Source organism: Neovison vison, chromosome 3, assembly GCF_020171115.1.
Source record: "Neovison vison isolate M4711 chromosome 3, ASM_NN_V1, whole genome shotgun sequence".
NCBI classification, from domain to species: Eukaryota; Metazoa; Chordata; class Mammalia; order Carnivora; family Mustelidae; genus Neogale; species Neogale vison.
Genome location: NC_058093.1, coordinates 233,155,163 through 233,178,205, shown reverse-complemented (window position 1 = coordinate 233,178,205; position 23,043 = coordinate 233,155,163). Strand labels below are relative to the sequence as shown.

The window sequence follows — 23,043 nt, the reverse complement described above, 5'->3', positions numbered from 1 at the left end:
AGCAGACAGATTGCTTGAGATTCTCTCTCCCTCTCCCTCTGCCCCTCCCACTGCTCGCACGCTCTCATGTGCTCTAATAAATCTTAAAAAAAAAAAAAAAAAAAAAAGCAATGACAGAAGCTCCAACATGGATGACCTTTGAAAATATTATGCTAAGTAAAGAAGCCAGACTCAAAAGGCCTCATATCATGAGATTCCATTCATATGAAATGTCCAGAATAGGCAACTAACTGTAGAGAGAAAGCAAGCAGACTGTCTAGGACCTAAGGAAAGGGGTGTGGGAGAGATGTTTAAAAGCAAAAGAGGAATGACTGCTAAGGGATATGGGGTTTCTTCTGGGGGTGAAGAAAATGTTCTAAAACTGACTGTGGTAATGGCCATTTAAATCTGTGAATATACAAAAAGCCATTGAATTGTACACTTCATATGGCTAAAATGTATGACACGTAAATTTTATCTCAGTAAGACTGATACTACTAACCCATATGCTTCAGAGTAAAAATTTTCTTTCCTTCATAACATGATAAATTCAACATAAGAAAGGACTGAATGCTTGAGTCTAAAAAGTAATGCGAGAAACTAAAAGGGAATAGGCAATACCTATAACGAGCTCATTTACGTCAAATGGAAGATTATGCAAAACAGTATCACCTATTCCTTAGGAATCTATTCAGATGCAGTGTAAAGAACTGCGCAGAAATGAAACCCTCCCCTCTGGCAGAAGCATGCAGCTGAGGAGACCAAGTACATAAAAGAGCTTTAATTGTGTTGGGAGTACATGACATATTAAACTGGCTATCTGGGCATTTGGTTGTAATTCTCCATATCATGTCCATGGATTAGCTATGGCTTAAAAAATTAAAATTTAAGTTCATAATCACTAACAGCATTAAAGCTGAATAGATAAGTTGTGAGAAAATGTGGTATGTAATATTTTGAATGGTGCCAATAAATATGAAGCTATCACCAAAAAATCATTAATTTATAGGAAGCTAATACAGACTATGAAAAAGCTGCCCTTTGACTGATTCATCTCTTAAGTAAACCATATTTTCCAAAGGCTGATCATCAGATCTTTTCCTCTAAGAAGCTAAGTTTCAGGATAACTTCTTGCATTGGTCCCAAAATGACTTGATATACAAAGTGTATTATAGTAAACGTGTGCAAAAGAACGCAGTGTTCATCCAAAAGAGATGGGAGAATGTCCGGAGTCTTAAGACAGAGAACTGGTATTAAAGACCAATTTCTACCACAATACATTTGTGTACAAAGAGTACATCTGCAACTATCCAGAACACCAGGGTCCATTACATCTCCCACTAGCCCCATCAGATAATTAATACCCTGGCTTTGTTCTACTCTTCATTGAATAAAGTAATCAAATGGGCATTCAATAAAAACTTCTGTTATGACTGACTCTAAATGTCAAAATTATATTCTCTTTCATTTGGTATCTGTATAGTTCTCGAGCTGCTGATTTAGTTACCTACTCAAAAGCACAAGCAGAAACACCTGGGTGGCTCAGTCCGTTAAGCAACTGACTCTTGATTCGGCTCAGGTCATTATCTCAGGGTCGAGACCAAGCCCTGAGTCAGGCTCTGCGCTCAGCTGAGAGTCTGCTCAAGATTCTCTCTTCCCCTTCTCCCTTTATTCCTCCCCCCACCCGCAAGGTCTCTCTCTCTAAAAGTAAGTAAATACAATAAATAATTTTAAAGCACAAAGACAACTTTAAGAACGTTTAGCTTTCTACAGACATGATTCACTGTTTCCGAGTATGCATATAACGCATTTTTGCAAACGAAGGATCTAAAAATTTGTAATCATGTTTACTATTCATTTTTAAAGTTCTAATTCATTAATCAATAACAACACTTACCCTAAAATCATTCTTAAACTTCTTTAAGTCATCAATCTGCTTTCTATGTTCAGAAACAATTGGTGATATACCTATAAAATTACAAACTGTTAAATATAAATTCACTGCAAATCTTTAATTTAAAATTCTTTAGGATGAGATACTGGAAATAAAAATAAGCTTTTTATTCAATATATTATTTATAGATTTTGACATTTGTCAAATTATGCATTTAAAATGTGCATAATCCTAAGAAAAAATGTTGACCAAAACCAATCTGTAATAAGCATTAGCTTAGACATCTCCTTCCTATTTCTGTAATTATACTGAAAGACTTTTTAAAGCTCTAACCTTTATTTTCAGTCTTTGAGAAGCTAGGTGATGTCTCATTGGGCTTCACATTTTCTTTATTCCCTGCAGGAGAATTTTGCCTCTGATCTTGAAGCCTGGAATCCTTAGCTAAAAAAATACGTATTTTTAAAAAATAATAGTAAAGTAAAATGGGGAAATATTCAACAATTTTTATTTCCTATGGTTTGTGGAAAAAAAATTTTCCATTTAACCAGAAGCTTTTCCCTTGGCAGACAAATGAAACACCAACAACTTTATTTATATTGATATTCACTACCTAAGAATGTTAACCCTTGTAACAACAGACATTCAAGAATAAATATGAAACTGTATTATACTTCATTTACACAAATTTTAAATTTACACACAAATACAAACCTATGAATAAATACAGCATTTTTCATATTAGTGTAACACTTATAACACTCAACTTCACAAATGACATGGAGCTGGAAGCCCCTTCTTACATACCCTCAATAGACGGGGTGACAGCTCTGTTGGATGCAGGACTGGCAGGTGTAGGAGACGCGGCTGGAACAGGCATAGCAACAGCTTCAGCTGGAATAATACCAGCTTGAGGAGAAGCAAGAACTGGCCCACCAGGAGTATTTCCAATACTGTTCTGTCTGGGAGACCTGGGCCTATGAGTTTTAGGGGATAATCTTGGAACTACAAGAAAGAAAAAATTGATCCATTACATTATTAGCTCAAATGTCACTTCTTCAAAGAGGCTTCTTAGAAAATTTAGGTAAAATACTCCTCGTTAACCACCATCCCTATTACTCTTTATCCCATCACCCACAGTGGTGGTAACTGAAAACACAAATAGCTGAAGAATGACAGCTATTACTAACACCTAAGCACAGCTGCAGTTCTTTCTTATAACTAAATAGATCAGATTAATTCCAAAAGGCAGTACTTTAAATGAAATTAGAAACTGGATTTTGGGGTGCCTGGGTGGCTCAGTGGTTTAAGCCTCTGCCTTCAGCTCAGGTCATGATCTCAGGGTCCTGGGATTGAGCCCCGCATCGGGCTCTCTGCTCGGCAGGGAGCCTGCTTCCCCCTCTCTCTCTGCCTGCCTCTCTGCCTACTTGTGATCTCTGTCTATCAAATAAATAAATAAAAATCTTTAAAAAAAAAAGAAACTGGATTTTAAGACAGGATAAACCCCATTTTTTAAGATGAAGACAGCAACATTCTCCAAAGAATTCTCCAACTAAGTGAGATGTTTCTTTAACAGTGGGGTGGCAGATCCCAAAGAAAAAGGCTTATTTGTTTCTCCTTCAAATAATAAACTCAAACACCTTTTGGCAGCTTGCAGCCAATCCTGTATGCTCTTTCCAGCCACCTCAAGAGGCACTTTAGAAGAACTAAGAAAATCGAGGAACCAATTTAGCCAAAAGCCGAAGATAATTCACCAGGGTTCCTGTTCCACCTGACCTCAAGTAAACAACTGTTAGGTTTCTTAATCCATTAAAAACCCATTTGTAGAACTCAGATTCAACGGTTTAAAGAAAATGGTTCCAATTACAATTTAGTGGTTTTTTACTTTCTTAAGTCATAGGATCATGGAAGGAAACTATCCAACAACTGTCATTTTTCTAATTAGTATTAAAAAAAAAACTGCAACACCACCCTGCATGTATTCCTAGTAACAGTTACTGTTTTCACTTCTATTACTACATTGTTACTCTCAAAATTCACTTCCAAATTCTCTAAGCAATGTCAAATGATGAATGGTACAACTGAAGAAATAAAGATTTTTAGAAATTCTATTTTTTTGTTAAGTGAATTATTTCCTTCTAATAATTAACACCTAATTTCTAATTAGATTATGTTAATAAAATATCTAATTTCTAATACCTAACTTCTTTTGGTCTTCCTTGAAGACCAAAGAAGAAAACAGAATATACAAAGTAACTGACCATAAAATTATGCATACATGATGCTGAGCAATGTGTATCAACGAAGTTTAGGGAGTTAGGTATGTTTTTGTTTAAGCCTGAAGATCTTTTCTTTTAAAAATCCTATCTGCTGGGGCGCCTGGGTGGCTCAGTGGGCTAAAGCCTCTGCCTTCGGCTCAGGTCATGATTCCAGGGTCCTGGGATCGAGCCCCGCATCGGGCTCTCTGCTCAGCAGGGAGCCTGCTTCCTCCTCTCTCTCTCTCTCTCTGCCTGCTTCTCTGCCTACTTGTGATCTCTGTCTGTCAAATAAACAAATAAAATCTTAAAAAAAAAAAATCCTATCTGCTGATTAAGACAGACTATGACTAAAAAATCACAATCACTGCATGTTCTAACTCTCCACAGTTATCATGGAAGCAAAACAATAAGTAGCAAAAGCAGTTTGGGACTGAGTTTACAGTTAGTCTTTTTATTTATCTTTTATACTTTTATAGCTGCTGTCAGCACATTCTTCAGGCTAATCACAGATAAAACTTGGGCCCATCATGTATTGATATTCCTTATTAGGGAAATAAAATCAGGAATTAGTACCATATACAGATGCTACAGGAATACACAGCACTGTAAGCCCAAATGGAATGAATCCACAGACAAAATTGCTAAGAAGACAGGAAATACAGTCTGTTCATACTATGTTACATACTGTATTTGTTTAATATTTGGGTGGTACTCTATAGAACTATGATGTATATTCCTGAACTTATGAACCTCATATGAATCTTATCACAAGTCCATAAAGTAGAACAGGCAAAAATTACTCTAATTCATTGAGAAAACTGAAATTCAGAACGATCATATCGTTTGCTTTAACATATGGTGAATATGTGGTGGAAACCAGAATAAAAATATAGGTTTCCCAATTCCTAGTTATTCCAATAATTTTAATATATACATTGAACTCAGCCCTTCTTCCATGCAGCGGGGTTACAAAATTTCCACGTCATTATGCTCCGAGCCAAGTGTTACCTACCCCCGCTGACCACTGATGACCATGTGCCCCCCGCAGGACTAGTTCTTGCTGCTGGAGGAGCAGCTGCTTCACTTGGTGGGGTATGGGATACAAATTCTAGGCCACTGGAAATGGAACCCCTCCCAGCAGAAACTCTGTGATTTCGAGGGTGTCGCTGGGCCTTTGGGGACATCCTTGGAGGCCCTAAGAAAGGAATAGTGAACATCACATAAATGCTTCAACATCCATCAGTACAACTTTTCTGCTAACTACACAGACCCTATTCACACATACACACGCACACACTCTCTCTAGCTTCTCCTTGGTTATAAAAGAAAGAACAAAAACAGAAAAACGTATTTTTGGCCATATTCCTTCAGAATTATTCTGTGGAATGCCACAAAAGGTTTTATAAATAAATTTTATATTATTTCCCTGTTTTTTAAAGAAAGGGAGGGATGAAGTTGGTGTCAGGAAATCAAACAGATGTTGTAACTCTTCAAAAATTTGTATTCATTTGTTTCATCTATATTCATCACTTGTGGGCATATAAAAATAAATATATTATAAAATGTTAACAGAAGTTACGCTACATGATAGGATCAGTCTTATTTTACCACATACTTTTAGCTTTTCCCCCTCAAACTTTATTATTTCTAAAATTAGAAGATTCTGAAATAGACTATTAATCCCTATATACTTTTATATTATTGAAATATGGCAATAAATTTTACAACCCATGCCTTAAAACAGTCTTCACCTATAAGCAGTTTCTCAGGCTGAACAGGCTACTGAAAATTCTACTGTTAAGGCATGACTGAAAGACTAAAATAACTGGCATTTGGAGAAGAAATGTGCACTACATGAATCATCAAAAATTCTAGATCATTAATTGTCACCCCATTAGTGCCTTCTATTTCTAAAGAAGTCTACTCTGCATTCAAACAATCAATCAAGTGAAATCAGTAGACAGAATGGCTCTCAGTAGAAAAGCCTGACAGTGCTAATACTCAGCAAAATACTCATCCTTAAGGTCATAGCCAAGGGTCCTCACCCTTACCTTCCTGCCAAGATCTTAAGAATGTCAAATAAATTTGTACCCTCAGTAGGAATTTAATCATGGACACAATCTTAAAAAGAAATATTAATGTTATATATTATAGTTTTCAACTGGAGAAGTGATTTATATAAAATAAAATTAAAGAATTAGGTATATGCATATCATAAATTTTTTATACCCACTTAGAGAAAAAGAGTAAGAAAGCCGGTTGGCATAGCTCAATGAAATCAAACTCTAACTTAAAAAAAATTTCATTCTTTTTGGTAATACATAAAATACAAAATACTCTCCCATATTAAACACAGAAAACCACTGAATTTCATAGTTCTACATTTGAAGTTCACCTAACTACATGACTGGAAAACATTTTAATTCAGATCAGTTAAAAAGAAAAACTGGATAATGTAGCAGCTCTGAATACCCAGAAGGTCTACTTTCTACGTGAACGGTCCCTCTTACAAGCAATGTACAATTTACTATAGTGAAGATGTTCATACTCACTGAGTCCTGCTTTACTCAAACATGAACCACAACAAATACCACAACAGATTTTAACTTTTCACTTAGTGGCCACCATCACAAGCACTTTCTAGAAAGGAAGTCACCTTGAAAATCAGTGCAACATGCTGTTCAAGGTCAGCCACTTTAGTCAGGATCACATGACCTCCCTCCTGCCTGGATGGCAACAATTTATTAAAAAGTAGCCAACGTGGGTTTTCTCCAGGGAAGCACTTTATGCCAGAAAACGGTATTAATCTCAGCATAATTTCTATCAACTACGATTTTAATGAATAAATCGGGACTAAAATGTAAACATATATACCCTAAAATAATATCAAAAATACATATTCAGACAACAGGTTTTTACCATATGCACTGCATTTATATTAAAGTGTCATTTGTCTACAATACCTCCATGATTTGATATGTAGTAACGGTAGACTTAGCATCAAACATTGCATGAGAATTACAGGATTTTTTGTTTTTGACAAGGGCAAATGGTTTTTAATAACAATGTTTTATTTTAGATCAAAGACTGCCAGATTAGACTTTCACTAGAAAATATTACAAAGCTAATTTTCTTAAATTCCCCAAACATAAAACGAATCTCTATATTATAATCTAAGAGTAGACACACAAAGGCAGCTGCATGGAATATCCTTTTCAAAAAGGACCCCTAAATCACCATTACTGCCTATGGCCAACAGGTAGGTTCACGAGTACACTGGCCAAGGAGCTATAAAATGAAGGTTCTACAGTAAGTCCAAAACTGGTGAAGAAAGTTCATCGTTTATCATTAACCACTATTTATACTGTATATTGAGAGGGACAAAAACCTGGGGCAGACCTTCTGGGGCTGTAAAGGAACATCATTTTTACCAGGCAGAGATAAACCCCCATTCTTGTAATCCAGGATAGTTCATAGCTTCACACAGCATTTATCAAATTTCTCTCCAATGAACAAAAGGTTAATAGAAATAGTTTTAATAAACTAAAGTTAAAACACGGAAATTATAGGTTACTAAATAATGAAGAGGAAACTATTTTGTAATTATAAACTCACATAGGAGTTAAACAAAGACAAACAAAAACATGAACAAATTGTGGTATTGTACCTTCTGAAGACATGCGTTTAGGCATAGTAGAGACAGGAGCTGGAGAACCATGAGCAGAGGGGTGAGACGGGGGTCTGGATGGCCGCGAGGGGGGCCTGGAGGGCGGCCGTGTAGGGGTGGCTGCCCGAGGTGGAAGAGAGTTGGGACCTGACTGGTAGCGAGAAGGTGGGCGAGAGGAAGGAGATGGGCAAGGCGATGGCCAGGGAACACCTGACAGAACAAATGATATGAAGGAAAGTATAAAAACTAAAGAAAAAAATGAGGGAAAAAAGTAAACAGAAAAAAAAGTAAAATGACAAAAATGATTTCTTGTACATTTTAACCCTTTGAGGACAGTCATTTGATTTGTGATAAGTTTTAGCATAACTTAACTGACATAAATTCACATTTTACTTTAACCTCCTTAAAATTAAGTCTGTTTAAATGAACATACGTTCCCAAAGGGTTAATTAGGATCTACACATACTATTGAAGACAGTTAAGACTTTGCCTATTAATCCTGCTTCTGTAACTGTTTCTCAATAATCAATTATTAAAAGGAGTATTAACATAAACTAGATAATTTCACACAATAAATGACAAAACTCAGGAATAAGATTACTTACTAATTTTAGCTTCTGAAACAGGAAAATAAGCAGGAGCTATTATATCCCATTAAAAATGCTGGTTTTAATATAACCATTTGTGATTCTCATCTAATTTGTATTTGAAGGTAAAATTTAGTTTTAAATCTCATTAAGCAAGCCCATTTAGTAGAAATATAACATTACTTCTATTTTTTAGCGTCATAAAAAAGGTTACTATTCATTGCCTTTTCAAAAATCATTTTAATCTTATCAAATTAGAAAAAGAGGGGAGACCTGCTAATTTATGCAGTTAACACTTACTTAAGTGACTGCTTAATAAGCAATGCAACTAGAAAGCAGTCATCACCACATAAGCTGACACTGATGGATACGCAGAGGTCAAGATACAGCTAATGTGTAACATTACATATCACTTACCTTAATCTTAGGAACAGTCCAGGTCTCCTCTCCACAGGGTTCCACACACTTGAGTATTACATATTTCCTAGCCCCCTTCATGTTTTTTACTTGAAAATTCTGTTCATGAACTAAAATTCTTTACTCAGAGAGCAAAGAAATTTCACCCCCAATACTAAGTACAGAAAATACTCAAGAGTGTTTATTTGGAGAGGAATTCTGGAGATTCAACAGAAACAACTGAAATTGGAAACTTAAGTGTTCTCTACTTTTCTAACTTTCTGAACCTAAATATCTTAAACTGAATGTCCACTTTGTTCCCTAGGTTATAAACATGGTTCTGCTACGGTATTTCCGTACTGCCTATAGCACTTCCGTCCAGTATCCCTGACTCACGCGAAAGATCCATGACCTATGAGCTATATTCAATCTTAGATTTAGAAGTAGAGCAGAAAAATATCTTCCTCCTGAAGATGCAAGTCTCTTTCACTGTACTTATGATTAATTGCAAAAACCGGTCGTTTTTATTGTTTTTTAAGCACTTTTCTTTCTTCATCTTCTTCATATGACTCTTGGTCATGTCTTGTATAGCAAATTACCTCAAATCGTTTCTTGAAATAAGCAGAGTATAAACGTGCAAACAGTTAAGGAATTTAATCTGTGTTAACTACTGAGCATTTCACACAAACTAGGATTTCCCATATAAACTACGTTCAAGTAATTTTATCATACAGGGTTTTTAAATTGAGAACCTACCCAAAGTTTCCAATTTCTTTGTATGTGGAGTGTTTTTTGGCCAAGTGAATTATCTTTGGTTAAATTTAGCACTTTATCTTAACACTGAGTATTTCATCACACTAAATACTATATATGCCAATGATTTATACTAATTCTACTAATTTAATATCCACAAAGGCAAATTTTAAATAGTTTTGAAGTAAAAACTACTCCACAGAAATCACTGAAGATGTGCATGCTTTTACCAATTATGTTAAACTTAAATATTCAGAAAACTGTATATTTGATTGAGGACATTGACAAATTTGGTCAAAATACTTGCCTCCATTAACTACTCTTTGGTCTGAACCAGAATTCGGGTTGAAATCTGAAGTGTGAGAGGTGGATCTTGACGGCATGGAGCCCGATCCAGGCTGGCCCATACGCGGTGAATTCTGTCTCCCACTTCCCCAGGATATGACTTCTCTATTTCTTTGTCCAGGAGGAATATATTTATTTTCCCTGAAAATGAGAGAGTCTCTAAATTATTTTATCCTAACAGATATCAGGCCAATGAAACAAATCTAAAAATAATTTAGGCAGAAGTGAATGCTTGTTATAAAAAGGTTAAACACTAAACCAAAATATCTCACTCCCTAACACCCCTAATTCTTCCATGTTACCCTGAACTCTAGCCTCTGGCCTTTCCTTTCTCTCAGATTCTCCTCCTAAGCAAAAAAGTTAACAATTTTGTGTTCATTCTCATCCTACTTCACCTCTAAATGGCTGAGTCTATCAAATATGGTCCATCTTCTTAAGACTTTCTTTGTCCTTGGCCTTCTCTGCTTTGTTTTCTCTTGGAACTCTTCTTTTTATAGCTATTCATTGGTTTTTTCATTCAATTATCAGCAATACTGACAAGTCCTAAATCCGCACTGCCAGTCCCACAATCTCAACATCTCCCACTGAACACTTTCATTCAAACCATCACTCTAAGCTGCATCTTCAAGAAAGAATCTGTATCTTACTCCACCAGGTATGTAGTATATGTTTCTCAACACATTTACAAATAAATTAATCAAAGACCTACAAGCCCCTCAAATGCAATAAATTTAACAAAGGGCTCATTCTATCTCCCCTCAAATTTGCTCTCTGTTTTCTATCTCCGTTCTATCTCCATTTCTATCTCCATTCCATCTCCAGTACAATTACGAATCAACTTAGTTGTCAAATAAACCTCAGGCTCACCCATGGTTTTTCTAACTTTCTCTCACCAGCCCTGGTCTAGATGGTTACCAAGTTTTCACACTTGAACAATTTCAATACACTAACTGGTCTCCATGTTTCAGCCAATTCTCAAATGTCCCTGAGTTCGTTCACACCATCCCCTGCCTATAGGGTGCTCTTTAACAGGACACAAACCCTTCAGGACCTCAGTTCCTATCACCAGCTGCCACCACTGCACCCTCCACATCACCCGTATACCAGACATATGAAACAACCAGCCTCATCCTCGGTTGGCCAGGTTCTTTCACATGTGTTTTCATCATGCAAGGAATGCCTCTCTCTTACTTCTCCATGGGCAGCAGACAATGCTACTATCCTATCAAAAAATTTCTCTTCTGTGAGGCTTTCTCTGACCCCACTGGATACATGCTAGTTCTTTCTCATTCTGAATACACCTCTAACCCAGCAAATCCTACTGAACTGCGGTTATGTTCTGTGCAGCATCCCCCAACCTGATCGCTTTTCTGTAAGCAGCTCCTCCACACCTTGGCTTGCTCATCACTGTACCTCCAACACCTGGCTTCACAGAGCTGATGCTCAAAAAATATTTTCTAAAATTACTACAATCTTTTCTCTAAAAGAATCTTAAACCAATTCCCCTTGCATTCTCTACCTAAGCTACATTAAAGGAAGATGAAATAATAATAATACACCTTCTCACACAGACCTTGAGTTGTGTATCCAAAATACTGCATCATGATTTCCTTTAAATACCTAGTGTTTATGCTGTGGCCCTCACGTTCACTGGAATTTCTCTGAACGGCTGTGTATTTTTCTTCTTCACTCCTATCATCATTTTCCAGGGCCACCCGGGCTTTGTACTGGGCACTTGATTCAATTTCTTCTGCTAATTGGTTTGCCCTTGCTTCTCGTTTTAAAAATTCTTCTGAGTTATCCCTTTCTAAGGGTACCCTGAAACAAGAGGGGGGGGAGCAAAGTGAGTATTTTGAAGGCACATTTTATGTATCTGTCCTAATCAACTATTAAGAGAGTTTAGAGTTTGAAAGACTGATAAAAATATAAAACACTTAGGTGATCTACTCATGTATAAATCAAAATTAGAAATTTTTTTTGTTTCACTTTTCCCTAGAAGAATATAAATTTCCAAAACTGGTTAAATGGACTATTCTCCTATAACATCTACACTTGCAAACTTGAGAATTTTTACAACTTAAAACAAGAACAAAATTTATCTAGAGCATAAAATTAGAATACAGGTAAACTAAACTATATTTATGCCCTGTTTTAAAGAGAATTTATAAGCTTAAGCAGTAACAGGATTAATTCTTTCACGTAATTGTTTAACTTAAAATCTGACAGAGGAGCGCCTAAGTGGCTCAGTCAGTTAAGCATACAACTCTTGATTTCAGTTCAGATCATCCACTCAAGGTTATGAGATCAAGCACCATGTCACACTCCACACTGGGTATGGAACCCGCTTAAGATTCGCTCTCTCCCTCCTCCTCTGGCCCTGGCCCTCTCCCCCTCTCTTAAATAAAATACATTAAAAAAAAAATCCAACAGAAAAATTTATTCAACATCCTAATGTAAGTTGATGAAAGTCAAAGACAAATGTACTAAAATAAAAGCCAGGTTTTTAAACTTACGTATATGAAGATAAACTGCTATCATATGTAGACACTACACCATAATTTTCTTCATTATATCGAAACATATCATTGGGATCCCATCCATTAGACTAGAAGAAAATAAAGCATTTTTCAAAATGACAAAGTATTTGTCATGGAAATTGCTTTAACTCAAGTACAATCAATATCTCACATTAATAATATCATCTGTAACAGCAAAATCTATCCACAACAGTTAACCACTACTAACTTCTTGGGCATAATTCCAGATTCACTCTATGCATTCGTTAAGAGCATGATCAGTTAGATAAAGTTCCTTTTTAATTCAAATAAGATCTTCTTATTCTGTAACTTGCCTTGGTCTTTTAGTAAGTCTTAAGTACCTTTCCATACCAGAATGCCATTCTTTATAGTGGAACCACAGTGTTTCAACTGAATGGAAGTACAATAAATCTAACTCATGTCCTCCTGATGGACAGGGTGTTTCTAATTTTTCACTATCAGAGATAATGCTGCAAAAAAATCCTTACACATCATTATTTGCAAGTCCTATGGATATACCAAGACAAAAGTAAATTCTCAGAGGTGAGACAAACTATAGGTGTGTTTTAAACTTTTATAAATATTGCCAGAATGCTCTCTGGCAACTTAACAGTTTATCCATCTTACTATCAGTAAAAAAAGAGTACCTGATTTGTATCCTACGTAGGTGACGTGGTGCATAGACCTGAGAACCTCTATATTAGGTTATATCGAATTCTTTAATAAAAGTCTGAAAATGAATAATGATGTTCTGCCTATATATTTTCAGTTTCATAGCTGGACTTAAACATTAAAAACAGATTTGTTATAAAAACTTCTCCACAACAGTCAATGGAAGATTCTTCATCCGATTCAAATTTTGGTACCTAAACATTCACTTTTGGCAAAAGACTTTGCTTTCTCTCTACCTTATTCTAATTATGTTTCACATAATTTATAGAATCCTAATGATAGTCTTTACTACTAAGCATTGATTTATAGATGATGTGTTAACAGAAAAGTAAAAATAATACACATTGGGGTGCCTGGGTGGCTCAGTGGTTAGGCCTCTGCCTTCGGCTCGGGTCATGGTCTCAGGGTCGTGGGATCGAGCCCCGCGTCGGGCTCTCTGCTCAGCGGGGAGCCTGCTTCCCTTCCTCTCTCTGCCTGCCTCTCTGCCTACTTGTGATCTCGGTCTGTCAAATAAATAAACTTTAAAATAATAATAATAATAATAATACACATTAAAAAGCTTTTAGAAATAGCAGATTTTGGGGCGCCTGGGTGCCTCAGTGGGTTGAGCCGCTGCCTTCGGCTCAGGTCATGATCTCAGGGTCCTGGGATCGAGTCCCGCATCGGGCTCTCTGCTCAGCAGGGAGCCTGCTTCCTCCTCTCTCTCTCTCTGCCTGCCTCTCTGCCTACTTGTGATCTCTGTTAAATAAATAAAATCTTTAAAAAAAAATAATTTTTGTGGAGAATGATCCTAATTTTAAGAAATCTACTTACTGCTTTATTTCTAATGCAACTTAACAATGTATCTTAATAGTGAGTACATCTTCCTCATATAAGAAACCCAAGAGTCTTACCTCTAGGAAAGGTCAAGAGTCAATTAAGACACTAATTTCCTTAGGCTGCCTCATTCTGTAAAGCATTCAAAGCAAAACATGCCAGTTTTTCCACTTTCCCATGTTTCCCAACTTAAATTTGTAAGTTGTTTATTATGATCTAATTAAAAACATGGAAATCATTCATAAGCATCCCAAAGAAAGATTCGTCTAAATTTACTGCCTGGGGGGAGGTCTCTATATAGACAATAAAAACTGCTGATTTAAATATACCCACCGGAATGATGACAACATACTTAAATTAAAACCAAATGATATCACACCACATCACATGACCACAGTCTGATACTCAGCAAAAACACTTTACTTACTACATCATTTTCCAAAGCCTCCAGTTCCTCAGTAGTTGTGAGTTCACCTGCATCCCAGGGCTCCAGGTCCTTCTCTTTGTGTTCACCATTCACTTTAGCACTGATAGCAGAGTCAGTAAAAGCATCTGCAAAGGATGGACTTAGCTGAAAGATCATATAGCCAGACAATGGGTGACTCTAATATACACACATAAATTATCAACAGAGATATGCTAAAATAATTATGATATAGAAGGTGTAACATTCACTAATGGTATGCTTTCAGATGTATTCAGAACACTTTGAGTAAGGTATGTTCTTCCCATATAATTTTAAGCCACAAGAAATGTTTTAATGTATTCACACAGGTCATTATATTAAAAATAATTACTTTGTATTTCAGAAGTGACCCAGAAACTATCAACCCATCTAAAATAGGATGTTGGGAGGCGCCTGGGTGGCTCAGTGGCTTAGGCCTCTGCCTTCGGCTCAGATCATGATCCCAGCGTCCTGGGATCAAGCCCCACATCGGGCTCTCTGCTCTGCAGGGAGCCTGCTTCCTCCTCTCTCTCTGCCTGCCTCTCTGCCTACTTGTGATCTCTGTCAGATAAATAAAGAAAAAAATCTTTAAAAATAAATAAATAAATAAATAAATAAATAAATAAATAAATAAATAAAATAAGCCTCTGCCTTCGGCTCAGGTCATGATTCCGGGGTCCTGGGATCGAGCCCCGCATAGGGCTCTGCTCAGCGGGGAGCCTGCTTCCTCCTCTCTCTCTCTGTCCGCCTCTCTGCCTACTGTGATCTCTCTCTGTCAAATAAATAAATAAAATCTTTTAAATTAATTAATTAATTAAATAGGATGTTTTGGTTTAACAGATCTAGTAATTAAATAAAAGCTCAGAGCTCCTATATCTAAACATGTGCAAATATTTTAACTTTCCAAAGCCATGTCTATATGCAGGGGTCAGTATCCTAACATAATCTTGCCATTAGTAACGGAAGCCATTCTAAATGAACAAATCCTTCAGAAAACCCATTTTTCCCTATAGCCACTTTGTTACACAGTTCAGGTGCTACAGTGTCACCTGTCCCCAAAAGGTTCAGGAGGCAGGCCTATCTACCTGGACATCCCATCAACACTTATTTATAATTATTGTGTCCTCTCTTCCTCTCTAATGTTACCGAGAAGCAGTAGCTTGTGAGAGCATCAATATGTATAGCTGATAGGAAATATCTCACAGCTGCTATCCAACAAAGAAAATTTTTCTCTAGCTGGGTGTTAGGACCAGGTAAGTAAAGGTCTACTTGGCTAACAACAGTATTAGAAAATGCTTTGGAGATACAGGCTTGCATTTAAATGGCTGGGCCCATAAGGTATCACGAGGCACAGGGCCAGGGGATAATACTTCTGCTGATCTGGCTCTGTCAAAGGATACTAGTTCCCAGTCATTGTGCCCTCACCACACTATAAGTGGCCACCAAGGAGTAGGAGGAAGGGAAGAATCAAAAACTGTGGCTCTTTTAATAGAGACAATTCCAGAGGGATCTTTTATTTAGTATGACTTCTGTAACAGTCACTGGTTACCTAGTGGGCAACGTGATAACCAAAATAAAAAATTTGAGCCAGCAAATTTAAGCCAGCTTGGTACTATAAACCTAACTAGCTCTTGCCTCCTCTCATCCTAAAGTAGGGGTAGATGGGCATGTACATGCAAACCAAGAAATAAAAGCATAACTGCACCTGTGGGCTTAGCCACTAGCTCTACCAACAGCATGGCTTCTGCTGCTAGCAATTATAAAAGCGAAGAGCGTACCAAGGAGAATCCCCAAGAACAGCAGGCCTCAGCTTAAAGGAGGATGGAGCATCCACTGAAAGATTACTGTACTTTGGTAAAGCTCTCTAAGAGCTTCTAACAGACTGGTGGTGTCTTCATAATGCCACTTTCAGCTGGAAGCCACTAATGGCCCTAGAAACTTGGCTTTATGTGACATTCACCTAAGTTAAGCAATACTCTCTACCACCTTGTAATTGGATAAATTCTTAGTAAAAATTAGTTCTGCCAAGTTTATTTTTAAGAACATGAAATACTTTAAGAAAACATCAATAATAACTTACATTAGGATGCTGAAATTCCCTATTTTCTCCAGAAAACTAGACTACAGGAAAATTCCCAACCAGTCATGTCATCTTCTAAGAAAAAGCAATAGGATTACTACTATACTGCTGATCCTATGTTTAATCACATTAGTTCTTGGAAAAGCATCTACTTCAGTGAATATTTATTTACATGGAATCCCAGCACTAAAGATGATACTCTTTATCCAAGAAATTAAAGCTCAAAGCAGCAAGAGATATTTTTACACAATGAAATAAATTGCCTTTTTCTCACTAAACATGTGTAGGTACATGTGAGTGCATGTGTGTATCAAAATATTTAGGAAAGACGGGCTGAACCAAGTTGTCCTCAAATTGATAAATATATTTTTATCAGTTATTCTAAATAAAATCAAAAAGGATCCCTGAATGGAAGTCAGTGTGGAAAAACAAGCATTTAACAGTTCACCGAGCCAAGTTTTACCCTGCTGATCACAATTGGGCTATCTTAAAAGGACATTATTTTATTTGTCCCAGGGGTACAGGTCTGTGAACCATCAGGCTTACACATTTCACAGCACATACCCTCCCCAACGTCCATCACCCAGCCACCCTATCCCTCCCCTCCACCCCCCAGCAACGTTCAGTTTGTTTTGTGAGATTAAGAGTCTCTTATATGGTTTGTCTCCCTCCCCATCTCATCTTGTTTCATTTTTCCCTTCCCTACCCCCACAACCCCCGGCCCTGTCTCTCAAATTTAACAGGACATTATTAAGTAACCTATTTTTTTCATTACATTTTTATCATAAATTTCTGTTTACAGTATCAATATTGTAAAAGGAATTAACTACTCACATGTTGTTACTTAGCATGATAGTTTTCTTTTGAGGCGGTAATAGGGGGGAAAGAAAAGACAAAAGGTGTGTTTCCCTTAATTAAGAATGATATTCCTCGATTTTAAGACCTCCTCCAAAGAAATTCTCTTTTTAAAGATGAGTGAAGGGGCGCCTGGGTGGCTCAGTGGGTTGAGCATCTGCCTTCTGCTCAGGTCATGATCCCAGGGTTCTGGGATCAAGCCCCATGTCGGGCTCTCTGCTCAGCGGGGAGCTTGCTTCCTCCTCTCTCTCTGCCTGCCTCTCTGCCTACTTGTGATCTCTCTCTGTCAAATAAATAAATAAAATCTTAAAAAAAAATAAAGATGAGTGAAGAGTTTAGAGAAAGATGTGGGGGGAAGAAAAAAGAAATGAGCGGAGGTAAAGAGTGAACACAAAAATGAGGCTATACAGTCAGGATGCTAAGGGAAACTCTGGCCACAAATACTGTATTTCAGGTCAACTCTGTGTTTTATTATTAGCTTCCTTCTAGCTGGAATATTGGAATACCTGGATATTTCATTCTACACTGTTACCAATATCTAATGCTGTAAATTCTGAAAATTCCATGTTCAGATTTTTAAAAAAACAATGCTGGTATTAAAGAATACAGTTTGTAGCCAAGTTTCTGCAAAGTTCGAGAAATTAACTGGCCATAATCTAATTACAATTGTGGGAATTTGCATGCATATTTTTCCAATGCCATGTGAGAGTAGATTAATTTTCCATTATCCTCTATGCAAGAAACAAAAGCATAATAAAAGCAAGATGCAAGAATACAAAAAGGATGCTAGGAAAATGTTACCTGTTTTTGGAGCAGTAACAGGTATAGAAAATGGAAACAATAAAAATTATAAAGATAATAAATATTTAAATTCATGTGCTTCATTCCCTGCCTTATAAACATTGTTTACCAAAATCTCTAGACAGAGGGGGAAAGAATACACAATTATCCCCCTACCCACACATCTGCAAACCCCTCAATGTCACCACCCCCAAAAGCAGATGGGCTCTCAAAATCTTCTGATTCTAGGCAGAGATCTCGTCACCCTGGGTCAGTGGCGACACCTGGTGGTAATCAGAAAGAAATGTTTCAGCCAAAGCACCACCTCTTGTGGGTAGCCCACAGCCCCACACCCAGAAAACAGGATGCATGTTCTGCTCCTCAGCTTTTCCTCTTTTACCTCTCAATTATGCTCATCTACGACTCCAAAAAATCCCTCAAAGTTGTCTGAGAACTTTTTGAAGGATTAGAATAGTGGTGAAATAAAATGCTAGTGGCATGCTATAAATTAATAAATACAAATTTAAATTTATTCAAACCACAAAATAACATAAAACTAGATGAAACTTAAAAATCATTATCAAAAATTTTTAAATGTTAGGGGCACCTGGGTGGCTCAGTAGGTTAAAGCCTCTGCCTTCGGCTCAGGTCATGATCTCAGGATCCTGGGATCGAGCCCCATATCGGGCTCTCTGCTTAGCAGGGAGCCTGCTTCCTCCTCTCTCTTTGCCTGCCTCTCTGCCTACTTGAGATCTCTGTCAAATAAATTAATAAAATCTTGAAAAAAAATTTTTTTAATGTTATAAATGAAAAATTAAAAATCTGTACCAGACTTAACATCAGAAGCCCTCAAATGCACTTCCATAAAAGTCTGCACCAGAATCCTCTACCTATTTCCTCTCTCAATTAAATCTTTTTTTCTCTCTTAAAGATTATATTTATATGAGAGAGAGAGAGCGAGTGAGCACGCAAGCAACAGGTAGAGAAGACTCCCCACTGAGCAGGGACCCTGACACAGGGCTAGATCCCAGGACCCTGGGATCATGTTTTCTCAAACACTGAAATTCTAGATCAATTTTTTAAAACTTATTTGTTGTTGATCTGTTTTGATGAATACTGTGACTTTTCTCAAAAACTAAAAAAATATTTTCTCAAGGTACCGGGATGGTGTAGTTGGTTCATTGTTTCCACTCAAGTCATGATCTCAGGGTCGTGAGATTAAGCCCCATGTGGGGCACTGCGATCAGCTTGGAGTCTGCTTGAGATTCTCTCTCCCTCTCCCTCTGCCCCTCCTGTTCATACTCCCTTTCTCTAAAATAAATATAAAAAAATAAGATTAAAGAATAGCATAAAGAAACAAAATGGGGAATGAAACTGGACCTCTTTCTTACGCCATACACAAAAATAAACTCAAAAAATAAATATGAGGGGCGCCTGGGTGGCTCAGTGGGTTAAGCCACTGCCTTCGGCTCAGGTCATGATCCCAGGGTCCTTGGATAGAATCCCGCATGGGGCTCTCTGCTCAGCAGGGAGCCTGCTTCCCTCGCTCGCTCTCTCTGCCTACCTCTCTGCCTATTTATGATTTCTCTCTGTCAAATAAATAAATAAAATCTTTTAAATAAATAAATAAATAAATAAATATGAGACCTGATACCCTAAAATCCTAGAAGAGAGCACAGGCAGTAATTCCTGACACTGGCTGCAAGAACATTCTTCTACATATGTCTCCTGAGGCAAGAGAAACAAAAGCAAAAATAAGCTATTAGACTACATAAAAATAAATCTTCTGTATAGCAAAAAAAAAAAAAGACAAAACTAAAAGACAATCTACTGAATGGGGAAAGGTATGTGCAAATAACATATCTGATAAAAGGTGCTCTCTCTCACTCTCTCTCTCTCTCTCTCAAATAAATAAATAAATAATCTTTAAAATAATGAAGAACTTAAAGGCGCCTGGGTGGCTCAGTGGGTTAAGCCACTGCCTTCGGCTCGGGTCATGATCTCAGGGTCCTGGGATCGAGTCCCCCATCAGGCTCTCTGCTCGGCAGGAAGCCTGCTTCCTCCTCTCTCTTTCTCTGCCTGCCTCTCTGCCTACTTGTGATCTCTCTGTCAAATAAATAAATAAAATTTAAAAAAAAAAATAATGAAGAACTTAGAAAACACCCAAAAAAAACCCCGCAGTCCAATTATAAAATGGGCAGAAAACATGAACTGTCATTTCTCCAAAGACGACACACAGATGACCAACAGATAAATGGAAAGATGCTCAATATCACTCACCATCAGGGAAATACAAATGAAAACCACAGTGAACTATCATTTCACACCTGTCAGGATGGCTAAAAATCAAAACCATAAGAAACAAGTGAAGAAGAACCCTTGTGGACTGTTTTTTGTTGTTGTTGTTTTAAGTAATCTCTACACCCAATATGGGGCTTGAACTCATGACCCTGAAACCAAAAGTCGCATGTTCTACTGTCTGAGCCACCCACGGACCCCACCCCCATTTAAAAAAAAAATCCCCCCCCCTTTTTTAACCCTCTTGCACTGCTGGTGGGAACATAAACTGGTACAGCCACTGCAGAAAACAGTATGGAGATTCCCCAAAATATTAAAAATAGAATTTCCATACAATCCAGTAATTCCACTACTGTGTATTTACCCAAAGAATATGAAAAGACTAATGCAAAAAGACACATGCACTTTTTTATTTATTGCAGCATTATTTACAATAGCCATATTAAAGCAGCAGCCCACATGTCTACTGACTATGAGTGGATAAAGAAGATGTGATATATATGTACAATGGAATATCATTCAGCCATAGAAAAGAATGAAATCTTGGCATTTGCAAGGACGTGGATGGATCTAGAAAGTTTAATTTTAAGTGAAATAAGTCAGAGAAAGACAAATACTATATGGTTTTACTCAGACATGGAATTTAAGAAACAAACTAACAAAGGGAGGGGAGGAAGAGACACATACAAACCAAGAAACAGACTCAACTCTAGAGAACAAACAGATGGTTACCAGGAAGCGGGTAGGAGGATGGGTGAAAAGTGAAAGGGTTAGAGTACACTTATCATGATGAGCACTGAGTAATGTATGGAACTGTTGAATCACTACATAGTACACTTGAATCTAACACTAATCTAACACTGTATGTTAAATACTGGAATACACACACAAACACACACACGCACACACAAAACAAGAAGCAATTGACGTGTTCCCTGAAAATGCTAAATCTTCAAATAACAGTATATTATACAAAGACTGCACATGCTACAGATTAAGGTGTTAAGGTTTTTTATAAAGTTTTTACCTACATATATTTCTATAAACTATTAAAACAGGTAGAAAGAAAAAAAAAAGGAACAAGATGGGAATAACACTGTAAGGGCCAAGGGGTGTGGAAAGGAATAGTAACAAAGGGTAAGTGGAGGCATTATTCTCAGGCAAGAGGGAGAAAAAGGAGTAAGAGAGAAATGGGGAAGGGGAGGCCTGGCTGGCTGTCAGTGGTGCATGTGATTCTTGATCTTGGGATTATGGGATCATTCAAGCCCCACAGTGGTGCAAAGCTTACTTAAAAAATAATAATAATAAAATAATAAGGAGAGAAAAGCAAGGAAATGGGGCACAAGGAGAAGCCTCTATCTAGATTAGAAATTCTTAACCTTTCTTCTTTTATCCATGGACCCCACAAGCATAGGAGGTATTTAAATAAATCTTTTTTTAAAAAACTCCTACCTTAATAGAAAAGGATGTCATTTTTTCAGAGAAGAACCAATTAATCCTATATTTGCCTCTTGGGCACTGAACAAGGAAAATGAGTTTTGTGACCCACAAGCAGAAAGGGGGTTGTTTTTACCCTGGTTAGCACAAAAATGAAATGCATTAATCTCTAAAGTATGTATCTTTTCCTCTTAGGGTTTCAAACTGAACTCAGATAAAGCTGATTTGATACAAATCTTCACAAATGAATATACTGCATACATGGATATAAACCCAAAAATGCATGCATTTCCAACACACACAATACCTAAGGCAAATTAATTATTTTAAGAGAATTTCAAAGAGCCTTTATGTAGGTATGCATTTATACTTAAATCCCTTATTTGTGTTTCTGACTTTTCTCGCTTGTATAAGCATCATTTGGACCTTATTTTTTTAAAGTTAATACTTGGGATTTTGTTTTCTCTAATACTTTAAAAGGATTATTAAAATGCCTCCTAGTAGCAACCTCCTATAAGAAAAACATACTCTGAATATGTCATGTTGTAGGAAAGCCGTTCTTAGATTTGACTAGGAATAACTGCTTTCTTTAATATCCTGAAAATGAGTGGTACTTACAGTTTCTAATCATCTATGGCAATATGTCCATGTAAGAAAAAAAAAAAAGCTGGCCCATGATCTGAATGTAGTGAATTTAAAAACACAGTATTTTAAAACAATCTGAGGGGTTTGAAGTGGCGGGGGGGTGGGAGGTTGGGGTACCAGGTGGTGGGTATTATAGAGGGCACAGCTTGCATGGAGCACTGGGTGTGGTGAAAAAATAATGAATACTGTTTTTCTGAAAATAAATAAATTGGAAAAAAAAAACATAGTATTTTAAAAATATTAACTGAAAAATAAATCAATGCTGGGTACCTACTCTCTGTGAGATATTATGCTAGACAGCGTGGGGAATACACATCCCTACCTAGTCTATAAACATGTTTCTAAACTGCAGAAAATTATAATGCATTAGGAGAAAAAAGTGTCACACATTGCTTTGTAATGCTGAGCATTCAGGACATGAGGCAGACAACTGGCTCTCCCACTATGCTCCATGTAACCCTATGATTTCTTAGGGGGTACCTCAGCGACAAAAGGAAAGCTGAGTAAGATAAGATTCTAGGACACCCTCCTCCCAACTTTCCTCCCTCACCACTACCTTGTTGTAACTGGAATTCAGCATGAGATTGATGGGGTGTAGGGGG

At 37.1% G+C, this 23,043-nt stretch overlaps 1 protein-coding gene across 6 annotated transcripts in view; it reads right to left on the bottom strand.

Moving 5' to 3' along the window:
- ATXN2 (ataxin 2) overlaps positions 1–23,043 on the bottom strand; it is a 114,258-nt gene that overhangs the window by 35,963 nt on the left and 55,252 nt on the right. For 5 of the 6 annotated variants that reach the window (XM_044244264.1, XM_044244265.1, XM_044244269.1 and 2 more), the window contains exons 6-14: positions 14,329–14,453; positions 12,390–12,481; positions 11,497–11,694; positions 9,839–10,017; positions 7,796–8,005; positions 5,141–5,323; positions 2,678–2,875; positions 2,207–2,314; positions 1,877–1,947 (exon numbers count right to left, since the gene is read on the bottom strand). In XM_044244264.1, the coding sequence (XP_044100199.1) occupies positions 1,877–1,947; positions 2,207–2,314; positions 2,678–2,875; positions 5,141–5,323; positions 7,796–8,005; positions 9,839–10,017; positions 11,497–11,694; positions 12,390–12,481; positions 14,329–14,453 (1,364 nt within the window). The remainder of the gene's footprint in view (positions 1–1,876; positions 1,948–2,206; positions 2,315–2,677; positions 2,876–5,140; positions 5,324–7,795; positions 8,006–9,838; positions 10,018–11,496; positions 11,695–12,389; positions 12,482–14,328; positions 14,454–23,043) is intronic. The other variant, XM_044244270.1, reaches the window with a different exon arrangement.